Source organism: Labeo rohita, chromosome 5 (genome assembly GCF_022985175.1).
Source record: "Labeo rohita strain BAU-BD-2019 chromosome 5, IGBB_LRoh.1.0, whole genome shotgun sequence".
Lineage (NCBI taxonomy): Eukaryota > Metazoa > Chordata > Actinopteri > Cypriniformes > Cyprinidae > Labeo > Labeo rohita.
This window is the reverse complement of record NC_066873.1, coordinates 35,613,839-35,626,544: the sequence shown is the minus strand read 5'-3', so window position 1 is coordinate 35,626,544 and position 12,706 is coordinate 35,613,839. Positions and strand designations below refer to the sequence as shown.

At 35.6% G+C, this 12,706-nt stretch overlaps 1 protein-coding gene across 1 annotated transcript; it reads left to right on the top strand.

Moving 5' to 3' along the window:
- The first annotated feature begins 524 nt into the window (after window positions 1–524).
- myo1ha (myosin IHa) lies at window positions 525–12,592 on the top strand. Its single transcript, XM_051110464.1, is given in 32 exon segments — window positions 525–569; window positions 572–760; window positions 836–951; window positions 1,038–1,236; window positions 1,835–1,915; window positions 1,999–2,178; window positions 2,276–2,374; window positions 2,478–2,591; window positions 3,437–3,508; window positions 3,601–3,720; window positions 3,914–3,981; window positions 4,143–4,248; window positions 4,353–4,433; window positions 4,576–4,667; window positions 5,344–5,438; window positions 5,537–5,583; window positions 5,762–5,842; window positions 6,845–6,950; window positions 7,100–7,217; window positions 7,285–7,398; window positions 7,495–7,571; window positions 7,636–7,704; window positions 7,881–7,965; window positions 8,104–8,266; window positions 8,494–8,577; window positions 8,663–8,756; window positions 8,837–8,892; window positions 9,001–9,136; window positions 10,773–10,843; window positions 10,959–11,056; window positions 11,137–11,236; window positions 11,972–12,592. Coding segments are annotated over 32 exon segments (3,183 nt in total). The 3' UTR covers window positions 11,999–12,592.
- Window positions 12,593–12,706: the final 114 nt, after the last annotated feature.

Here is a 12,706-nt window from a genome sequence, read left to right as displayed (position 1 = left end):
TTTCAGTGGAGTGAAAACATGCACTCTTGGCTTTCATATGTATCTCCCAGAGCCAAGTTGGAAGATATGGCCGGCTGTATTTAAGGTGCACTGAATGCTATCTGATATGGTTGGTGGAATAAATCCAACATGCTATTTAAACAGGTTTCTTAGCGAAAGCAAAGCTGTCAGTCATAGGGACAGGAACATGGTCTACTCGTTGCAGATGATATCTCATTACAAAAGCCTCTACAATAGAGAGCAGCTTTATAAAGTACTTAGTTAAACATCAGCAGGGGATTATGCGGTTGGATGATTGTGACTCAATCAGAGACCTTAGACCCCAATTTTCGGTCTCAGTCTCAACATGTTAGCAAGTCTATTAATGAAAGGGTGAAGAGTCACTAGACAGCTCAGTTTTACCGTTGCCAGTTCCATGCTATAACCAATAATTTATTGGAAGTGAGTCACTAATTATTTGACTGAAATATTTAGGCCTGTTCAGCTACTTAAAAAACTGAGCTTCTGAACTTTATGGCCACAGAATGACACAATCCTATAGACTTGGTCAGTGTAAACAAATTGCATCGGGTCATGGTTAGTGTTGTGCTTGTCTGATTGGCAGAAAGGAAAGGTTAAACTGGGGCAGTTGGACTTGGAGGGAGCCCTGATTGCCAGAGACCGAGTTGGCATCCAGGACTTTGTGCTTCTTGATGCCCACAACAGTGAGACAGCCTTCTTGGACAATCTGAAGAAACGTTTTACAGAGGATTTGATATATGTGAGTGAGACATCAAAAACAAAAGTTAATTTGCTTGTACTTGTGATTAAGTTAATGTCATACATATTCTTTCAGACTTACATAGGTACTCTGCTGATATCTGTAAACCCATACAAAGAACTGGACATCTACACCAAGAAACAAATGGATCTCTATATGGGAGTGAACTTCTTTGAGTTGCCCCCTCATATGTAAGTATTTAACTTACCATCATTGCCAAACCAGTAACTTAGACATTTGTAAATAAAACTGAAAAAATATTTTTTGTCCTTCTCAGATATGCATTAGCAGATAATGTCTACCACACCATGCTATCAGAAGCCAACAACCACTTTATTTTGATATCTGGGGAGAGTGGAGCAGGCAAAACTGAGGCCTCCAAGAAGATCTTGCAGTATTATGCAGTCAGCTGCCCTAGTTCCACCTTATTGGACACTGTGAGAGACCGTATGCTCATGTCCAACCCTGTTCTAGAGGTTAGTCCAACAATAATATAGAGGGTTTGCACTTACGGCACGATTTGGTCAGCTATCCGGATGCGTGGCCATGTTGGCGATACTCAGATCTAAATAGCACATATGTTGTTCTGCTAATTTATGCTGTCTAAACCTGCTAAATCATATAGAGAAGGACTTAGCAAACAGGAAAGGGTACAATATTTTGACAAACTAAAGTTAATATGGTAAAGATATGTACGAGCATTAAGAAAGACATTAGCCTAATATTTCACCTACCTGACCGGAAAAACAAACATGAATGTTGTCAAGATTCTTGCCCTAAAAAATCCTGGTTCAGTTTGGCGAAACACAAATGCATTTTTGTTCCTCAGACAGTTTTTTGCACTCTTCTCCTTGATTTGTTATAACTTTTGGCAGCCTACAGTACTATGTTTTCCCGGTCGGGCTGATCAGTACAGCCCAAAACATGACAATAAGTTTCAGCAGCAATAATCAGAGTTTTGTTCGGTTCAGTGGCATTGTTGACATTTAATGCCACCGATATGGCCGATTGACGACTCATCATGAATACACTCTATTCTCAGATTATTTCTGACCATTTACTATGTGCTTTTAGGCCTTTGGAAATGCAAAAACGATGAAAAATGACAACTCCAGTCGTTTTGGGAAGTACATGGACATCCAGTTTGATTGCCAGGTATTGACAAAAACCATAATAGCTACTTCATCACAAAGTAATATTGCATGTTAATAAAGGCTCATGCTTGTTTTATTCCATAGGGAGATGCAGTTGGTGGCCACATCCTTAGCTATCTGCTGGAAAAGTCTAGAGTGGTTCACCAAAACCATGGTGAGAGAAACTTTCATATTTTCTACCAGCTGGTGGAGGGAGGAGAGGAAGACCTACTGAGGCACCTGGGCTTGGAGAAGGACACCAAACGTTATAGTTATTTAGTGCAGGTATGAATTCTAACTTAGAATCTGATGCGCAAAATAAGTAGAAGATGGTTGTGAAATTTAAGTAGAATTTTTCTAAATACATTGTTTGTGTTAATAGGGAGAGTGTTCCAATGTGAGCTCCATTAATGACAAGAATGACTGGAAAACTGTTAAAAATGCATTATCAGTTGTTGACTTTGATGCTAACGACATTGAGGTAAGGAGAGGAGAATTTTTTGTATAAATGATCTGATGTGCAAATATGACAAAAGCTGTCGCCTTGGATCATAAACAGATACATTTTCTCTTTAATATCCAAGCACCTTTTTGGGATTATTGCCAGTGTGCTCCATTTGGGGAACGTGCATTTTGATGGAGACACCAAAGGTTATGCTGTTCTAAACTCTAATGCAGCACTGCGTTGGGTATCCAAGGTCAGTTTATTTGTTATACAGTTGAAGTCAGAAGTTTATATACACCTTGAAGAATCTGCTAAATGGTAATTATTTTACCTAAATAAGATGGAGTCATACAAAATGCATGTTTTTTTTTTATTTTTTTTTTTTAGTTCTGACCTGAATAACATATTTCACATAAAAGACATTTACATATAGTAATTAATGACCCGGTTCAAAAGTTATATACACTTGATTCGTAATACTGTGTTGTTACCTGAAAGATCCACAGTTGTGTTTTTTTGTTTAGTGATAGTTGTTCATGAGTCCCTTGTTTGTTCTTGTTCTTCAGAAAAATCCCACAAATTCTTTGGTTTTTCAGCATTTTTTGTATATTTGAACCCTCCCAACAATGACAGTATGATTTTGAGATGCATCTTTTCACACTGAGGACAACTGAGGGATTCATATGCAGCTATCACAGAAGGTTCAAACTCTCACTGATGCTTCAGAAGGAAAAACAATGCATTAAGAGCTGGAGGGTGAAAACTTTTTAACAGAATAAAGATATGTACATTTTTCTTATTTTGCCTAAATATCATATTTTTTTCATTTAGTACTGCCTTTCAGAAGCTACAAAAGATACTTACATGTTTCCCAGAAGACAAAATAAGTTAAATTTAACCTGATCTTCAAATTCAAAAAGTTTTCATAAATAAAAAATAACATGCATTTTGTATGATCCCCCATATTTTGGTAAAATAATTAACAGTTAGCAGATTCTGCAAGGTATATGTAAACGTTTTACTTCAACTACATATTTTCCTCAATTATGTTAAATAGTTCACATCTGAGTAACATTTCTCTTTTGCGCTGATGTTCAGCTGTTAGGAGTGCATGTACAGGTCCTTCACGAAGCTCTGACATTCAGGAAGATTGAAGCCAAATCTGAGGAGGTAATATAAGGGCAAGTTTGTACTGTAATGATATACTATCTTTTTATCCAAAATCATTTTTGAAGAAGGTAATAACTGTCTCTGGCCTCCAGGTTCTGAGTCCGTTTACTGTTGATCATGCTATCTATGCCAGAGATGCTCTGGCGAAAGCCATCTATGGCCGTGCCTTCACATGGCTGGTCAACAGGATCAATGAGTCTCTGGAGAACAAAGTAAGAGGCCAATGTTTGGTTACATTGTAAATCTCCTGGTATATTTGATTTGAAAGCCACTTTATGCAATTTGTTCCATTTTGAAGAAATGAATACAGTGTTGCTTTTAACTAAATTCTACCAGACAGATTTAAAGAAACTATGACTGAAACCTAAATGACTAGCTTCATCCTTTACCTTGTTCTTTTTAAAGGATTCAGAGAGGAAAACAGTGATTGGATTGTTAGACATCTATGGATTTGAGGTATTCTTTGTTAACAGGTATGTGTTTGGAATTAAATAAGACAGACAGACATAGATAGATAGATAGATAGATAGATAGATAGATATCCAGTACTCACATTTATAATGCTTTCTAGAACTAGAAAGTGAATTTGAACGTTTTTTTTTAACCTTTTTTATTTTATTTTATGTGTGTTTAGTTTTGAGCAGTTTTGCATAAACTACTGCAATGAGAAGCTACAGCAGCTCTTCATTCAGTTGACGCTGAAGGCTGAACAAGAGGAATATGAAGCAGAAGGAATTGAGGTAGAGCAAATCAGTCATTCATCATTCAAACATCATTATAGAATGATATGCTATGCTTTAATAAGAGTAAAGAGTAAGTGTCATTTTCTCTCACTGTATCTCAGTGGGAGCCAGTGCAGTTCTTCAACAATAAAATCATCTGTGATCTGGTTGAAGAAAAACACAGGGGAATCATCTCTGTGTTGGTATGGAATAATGTGTACACTGTCTTTACACACTGTAGAGACAGATATTATTTACTTTTTTGACACTTTCTGAAGTAAAAGATGCTTTATTGATGCTAACAGAAGCATTTGCGAAGAGAACTTGTGTTTTTTGGTGTTTCAGGATGAGGAGTGTATGAGGCCGGGCGATGCCACGGATCTCACTTTTCTGGAGAAACTTGAAGAGAAAATGGGCAATCATCCCCACTTTGTAACGTGAGTTTATGTTTGATCATTATCTCAATATTATATGTGGCACTAAGCAAGAGTTTAAGTATCTTTTAATTAATTCAGAAGTGCTAGAAACTATCAGCAGTTTGATTCTTCACCAGACCTTGTTGTATTTGAAACTGAAGCATTCACCCCCTGGTTTGGCCACATTGTCTCTCCTAAGCCTTGTATTGACTGACGCCCTGATGAAAGTGCCCAGCAGTCTGAGAGACAGAGATTGTGATGTTGTGTTACTCACTCTTTATCCAGGTCACATACAAATTAAGTTCCTGAATTACTGAGTGAGTGCCAAGAACTGCCATGTTATTGTAGTTAACTGGTAGACCATAGCACTGGCAATGTCAAGGTTGTAGGATTCCCAGGAAACATGCATCCAAAAAAAACTTGCAAAATACATGAGAAGAATGAAATTAAGTACAACTTCATGTACTTAATTGTATGGTGTACATTTGTATTTATTATATATGCAAGCACAAATGTTTATTTCAATGGATGTGCAATTTAAGCATCATAAGTCAGTTTTATATAATGTTTAACATGGAGTCCCTGCTATATTTCTCTGTCCAAGGGAAACTTCTGCACTTCATTCACACATTTTTAGTGACTTGATCTTATTGTGGTGTAATAAAAGCAATTTCCTTTACTATTCTGTGAACTGAAGGCATAAACTGGCTGATAAGAAGACACGCAAGTCTCTGGAAAGAGGGGATTTTCGTCTTCTTCATTATGCAGGAGAGGTGACTTACTGCGTTGTGGGTAAGAGAAGACACAAAAACACATTTTATTAAACCTCAGAAACATGTTTTGTGGCTTTCACAACCTTTTATTTTTTATGATCTGTTCTTTTTCAACAGGGTTCATTGACAAAAACAATGATCTTTTGTACAAGAACATCAAAGACGTAAGTGCACAGGGTGTACAATCAAGGATAATGCTGGTCAGGGTGGATGAAAGGAAAATAGCTCATATAAGCCATTTAATTATTTGCTTTCTCTTATTTTTGGTCCTACAAGAGTTAAATGTGTGTGTGCGCATGTGTGTTTCTTATATGTCTGCATTTGTATGTGTGTAACTAACAGGTGATGTGCCTGTCAAAGAACCCAATAGTACAACAGTGCTTTCCAGTCACTGAGGGAGACAGCAGGAGGAGACCTGAGACAGTGAGTCCACTTCCTGTGTTAAAAATACTGAAATGTATTCAATTATAGGACAGTAAATTGATTTCATATGCTAGAATGGATTTTTTTAATTAAATGGAAGTTGCATACATTGTATTGTGGGTAGTACCAGCACTAACAATCTAGATAAATAAAATTTTTAATTGACTTATTATTTGACTAGACTGGCATTTTGATGCAAATTAGATTAAAGACACAAAATATATATATTTTTTAATTTCTAAAATAAAGAAAATAACAAAATCAGTTTATCAAAGCATAATGTGAAATGGTTACTAAATAAATAAATAAATAAGAAACTCAATCACAGACTTACAAAAACCTGTTTCCACCACTGAATAAAGGTTATTGTGAATTTTTATCTCACAATTATGATGTTTTTTCCTCAGAATTGTGATTCATGAACTCGCAAGTGTGAATTATAAAGTCAGAATTGCAAGATAAAAAAATGAAAGTTACAAAGTCAGAATTATGAGATATAAACTCACAATTGCGAGTTATAAAGTCAGATTTTGAGGGGAAAAAAAGACTGGTATGTTCTCAGAATTTTGAGTTTATTTCTCACATTTCTGACTTAACTCGCAATTCTGAGAAAAAAAAGTCAATTCGCAATTTTGAGAAAAAGTCAGAAGGGTGAGTTTGTATCACGCATTTCAGAGAAAAAAGTCAGAATTGTAAGATGTAAACTCGCAAGATAAAAATTGTAAGATAAAAAGTTTGCAATTACTTTTTTTTTTTTTTTTTTCAATTTTTTATTCAGTGGCAGAAACAGGCTTCTATACCGACTTGATACTGCAATCGATTTCTAATATATATATATATATATATATATATATATATGAAGCCATCTGATGTTTTTCTTTAAAATTAGCATTTCTTTCTATATATGCACACACATATATATAAATAATAAAATAAAATGACTGCATGCATGACATTTAAATAATGTCATGCACATTCTGAATTGTGAAATTAAATCTGTAGGTGGCCACTCAGTTTAAGAACAGTCTTCTGCGGCTGACAGAGATTCTGACAGCTAAGGAAGCATGGTACGTGCGGTGCCTCAAATCCAATGACAATAAACAGCCAGGTAAGAAACTTTTTTATGTGAATACTAAGAACTCATTGAACTCATGTGTATATGAATACAGAGAATAATCTGTTGTTTACTTTTGTGTGTAACTGAATTTTTATTTCTGGTAAAGTAGAATTATGTTCTTTTACTTTGTTTCATCACAGGCAAGTTTGATGAAGTTCTGGTCAGGCACCAGGTGAAATATCTGGGGTTAATGGAGCACCTGAGGGTCAGACGAGCTGGATTTGCATATCGACGTAGATATGAAGTTTTTCTGAAGAGGTATACTGGCATTTATTGTAAAAGCTGGTATATATTCAAAATCCTCACCTAATGCTATATTCTTAAGGTATAAAGCTCTTTGTCCTGCTACTTGGCCCCACTGGAGAGGTGTACCTGCAGACGGGGTGGAAAAACTTGTGCAACATCTAGGCTACCAGCCTGATGAGTATAAAATGGGCAGGTGAGCAGTTTCAGGCTTTTAAATTCACAATACTAAAAAATTAGTTTTCTCACCACACAAACCTGAACAATCCTTCATATTCTGTCATATTTAAAGGACAAAGATATTCATTCGATATGCCAGGACACTTTTTGCCACAGAAGATGCCTTTGAAATCTGCAAACATGAACTGGGTAAGCAACAGAAAACACAAAGAGGCATTTAATTGTTAATGTTAATTTAATGTTGCTTTTACAGCTACAAGAATACAGGCCAAATACAAAGGTTACAGAGCCAAAGGAGAGTTTCGAAAACAGAAAGAAGCTGGTAAATAACAGTATTTATTGATTTAATCGTTTTTTTCTTTTCTATAAGCAATATTTATAGTATATTACAGAACATTATAACACTTTGTTGCAACATAAAGTACATTTATTATAATATACACATATGCGCTATTTGCATTTCTCTGTGATTCAGCTTTTTTTTCTACCAACATTTAGCTACAAAAATTGAGACATGTTGGAGAGGAGTGCAGGCACGCAAAGAGAGAGAGCGCAGAGCCTGGGCTGTTAAAGTCATTAAACAGTTAGTAGTTATATTAGTATTTTTTTTTATATTAACACATTTTATTACCCAGGTATATATCCTTTCACTTAAAGGGATAGTTCACCCAAATTTAAAATTCTGTCATCATTTGTGGGTCATCGTGTTTTATTTATGCAGGTTTATTAAGGGTTACATCACACGCCGTGAGGCAAAAACTACTGACAACTCAGAATACCTAGCCTTCGTTCGACAGAGCTACCTTAATAGACTAAAAGACAACTTACCAAAGACTGTCCTGGACAAGACCACATGGCTGACACCTCCCCCAGTCATGACAGAGGTATTAAGAAATTCTCAGTTACTAAAATCATAAAAAGGATACACTTCAGCCACACTTAAAATCTGAATTTCATTGCAATAAAAGTGGCATCACAATAATTGTCACCAAACTTAATCTTCAGTTTAAGGCCTTAATTGTCTGAGTACTTTTTGAGGCCACTGTATGCAAACATTCATGTGCAGTATTACTTTAAATTGGGAATGTGTTTGATGATACTGTGTTTGTAGACCTCAGAGATTCTGCGACAGCTGAACACACGTATGATGGTGAGGAAGTATGTCCGGGGAATTACACCACAGAAAAAAGCACAGGTCACTATCACATAGGCTTTTGTGCCTTTAAAATACAGTTTCAGCTCTTTTGGCATGTTTAAATTTTGGCTATGTCTTTTCACAGCTGCAACAAAAAATAGTAACCAGTGCCATCTTTAAGGGAAAGAAGGACAGCTACCCTTCGAGTGTTGCTGTTCCTTTTGTGGACACTAGAATCAGTCAGTAAAGTTTACATTAACAACAATTAGTTTTGCACAGAACCTTTTGTATGTCTTATGCACTTCCTTCCATTTACCAGATGAACAAGACATCAATATGAGGGTTCTTCAGACTATACGACATGAACGTATCAAGGTAAATCAGAATCTTACTAATGTAAGATAATGCCAATTGTCAATCATGCAGGGTAGAATAAGAGCCAGTTTTTAGTATGTCACCTAAACACACTTTTTCTCTCTGCAGTACAGCGTTCCTGTGGTGAAGTATGACAGAAATGGATTTAAATCAAGACCAAGGCAACTTATTCTCACTCAGGCTGCTGTATACCTGGTAGAAGAGGCGAAGATTAAACAGAGAGTGGACTATGTTTCCTTAAAAGGTGGGTCTTGAGGGGTAGATATGTTACAGCACTTTCAAAGATGTCTCCTTTTAATTATTCTGCCGTAGTATTCCTCAAGATTTTTATTCTCAAAGGTACAAGTTTGTACCATATTTACCCCTAAATGGTGCATATTAGTACATATTAGGGATAGTTAACCCAAAGGTTAAAATTCAGTCATTAACTACCCTCATGTCGAAGACCTTCGTTCATCTTCAGAACACAAATTAGGATATTTTCAATTAAATCTGAGAGCTATTTGACCCTGCATAGACAGTAATGCAACTACCACGTTCAAGGCCCAGAAAAGTAGTAAGGGCATTGTTAAAATAGTTCATGTGACATCAGTTGTTCAGTCGTTTTTTTCTGAAGTAACGAGAATATTTTTTGCAAAGAAAACAAAAAATAACAACTTTATTCAACAATTTCTTCTCTTCTGTGTCAGCCTCCAAGTGTTGAGGGTGAGTAATTAATGACTTATTAATGAATTAATTAATAATTAATAAACTATCCCTTTAAGAGACTATAGTGTACTCCTAAGGTACCAATATGCACCCTTTAGAGGTGTGCACTTTGAGGGCATGTAGTAACCCTAAAAATACAATTTTGCACTATTGAGAACAACTACAACTGTCCTCTACTGACAGGGTTGCCAGGTCTTCACAACAAAACCCGCCCAAATGCTACTCAAAACTAGCCCAAAACTTGCCCAATTGCAATTCGAGGGGGGTCCCCAAATAAAAATCATGTTCCGGGGAGAAAAAATACACAAAGTGTTAAAGTAGCCCAATTCTGTGGGAAAAAAAAAAAACGTTTCAACACAGACATTGAGAACATTCTGGGGTCAGTAATTTTTTTTTCATGTTTATTAAATAAGTTTCTTATGCTTACCAAGGCTGCAATTATTTGATTAAAATACAGAAAAACTATAATATTGCATTTTAATATTTACTATAAGTAATATAAGTTATATTACTATATAAGTAACTACAACTGTATAAATAACATTTTATAAATAACTAAATAAAGCTGAATTTTTAGCAGATATTACTCCAGTCTAGTGTTACATGATCCTTCCGAAATCATTCTAATATTTGGTTTTGGTGCTCAATAAACACTTATTATTATCATTATTTACAGTTTTATTTTATTTACAGTGTTACAACCGGAAAAAAAAAAAAAATATTATTGAAAATATTTGTGTTGCGTAATATTTTTGTGATACATTTATCAGGTTTTCTTGATGCAACAGCAGTTCTTTGGAACAGAAACCTTTGTAACATTATAAATGTATTTACTGACACTTTTGATCAATTTAATCCATCCTTGTAAAATAAAACTATTAGCTTATTAAGTCTGACATCACCGTTTCGCGTCTAAAAGCTCTCAGATGCCACAAGAAAACAACAAATAGTGGTAATATGGCTGTTGAGATAGTATTCTCAAGTGAAACGAGTTGAGGCTTGGACCCGGAAACAGCATTTCTTATGTCACAACTTAACAAGAGGATTGATTTCTTTTAAAAAATTACCTACTGACTCCAAACTTTTGAACTGTAGTGTTTGTGTTTTATTATAACATTTATTTGCAAAGCAGAGAGAACCCAGTTCACAATGAATATATCTTATATACACAGGTGCTTCTGTCAGTAATCTGGGTGACTCTGTCATGATCCTCCACGTTGCTTTGAATGATCCAAAACAGAAGGTGAGCAAATCAGGCACAGCCAATGGGCTATATGTAAACTCTAATTTGTTTCACAATACATTACACAAATGCATATATCATTTGAAAGCACTAAAGTAGTTTCCTTTTATCTAAGGGGGACTTGGTACTTCAGTGTGACCACCTGTTTGAAGCTTTGACCAAACTGGCTATGACTGCAAACAAGCAGAATAACATCAAGGTTGTCCAGGGAAGGTAAAAAGACCAACGTCACTTACTTTCCAACTTGTAACGTTATTTTGGACACACTGTGTTAACATTTGATCTTCTCACAGCATAAAGTTTGAGATCCAGGTGGGCAAGGAGGGCGGTGTGGATTTCAGCACTGGTCAAGAGCCTATGATTTATAAAGGGAAAAATGGACATCTAATGGTGGTAAGTAATTACTTCCATATTTCTGCTTAAAAGGATAGTTCACCCAAAAATGAAAATTCTGTTGTTAATTACTCACCTTCAAGTTATTCCAAACCTGTAAGACCTAAGATATTTTTGATGAAATCCAAAGCTTTCTGATCCTGCATAGGGTTCCTACGGTCAAGGCACAGAAACGTAGTAAGGACATCTCTAAAATAGTCCATGTGACATCGGTGGTTTAACGTTAATGTTATGAAGCTACGAGAATACTTTTTGTGCTTTAATCAATGATCTCTTCTGGGACAGTCTGCCATCATTAACATTCTGCACCACATTTACAAGCAAAGAAACGCACGCATGTGTCGTGGTTCTCTCGTTAATGCCACCTACAGTAACATGGAGGAAAAAAACTGTTAAGTAAAGTCATTATTTTTGTTTTCTTTGCACAAAAAAGTATTCTGCTAGCTTTGTAAAATTACAGTTGAACCACTGATGTAACATGGACTATTTCAACAATGTCCTTACTAAGTTTCTATGCCTTGACCGTGGTAGGACTCTTGCAGGCTTTGGAGGGTCAGAAAGCTCTCGGATTTCATTGAAAATATCTGAATTTGTATTCTGAAGATGAACGAAGGTCTTGCGGGTTTGGAACAACATGAGGGTGAGTAATTAATGACAGAATCTTTATTTTTGGGTGAACTATCCTTTTAATTTAATATTATTGTTCCAGTACTTAAGACTCTTTCATTATCAAAGGTGGCTCCACGGATCAAGTCTCGATGATCTAAAGGAGGTCACCAAGCCTGTGTATATTTTATGAGGGAAACCCTTATGGAAGAAGATATCCGTCTCCATCCCCCAAACTGTGACGCACACGCACGCACACACACCTCAACAGACCACTAAGAGCTCAGAATATAGATTTAAAGAACCGATCTGTGCACTAATGAAAAATGACAGCTAAATAGTTAATAAATAAATAAATAAATATATATATACACATATGTATTTTTTTGTATTTCATAAAAGCTGCCCTTCAGGCTAAGGCTCTTGATGACATTTCTTGTAAACTGAATATTTTATTTGGTCATATTCACACTGTTTTGTTGAGCCATATTTATAATATTGTTTTATATCAACATATACAAATAAAATACAAAGCAAATGCGCAATTTGATCTACAAAATTTGTAGAAATCTTTATTTGTGATAACGTGTGTATAAATAATTTGTATGTAAAACATTTTTATTCATGTGCACATCTGTACAAACTTCTCTACAGTATTACAGATTTCATAGTTGTTGTTTTTTTTAAATACACCTTTAATAAAACTAATGATCACAAACCATCTGTGATGCTACACGCTGCAGCAGAGGACAGCCTGTTATCTCATACTTCCTGGAGATTCTTTGACGTGGTCCGGTCTCTGATTACACTCTCATACCTGGTGTCCATTTCTCAATTACAGATATACATCCTAACGTTTCTGAC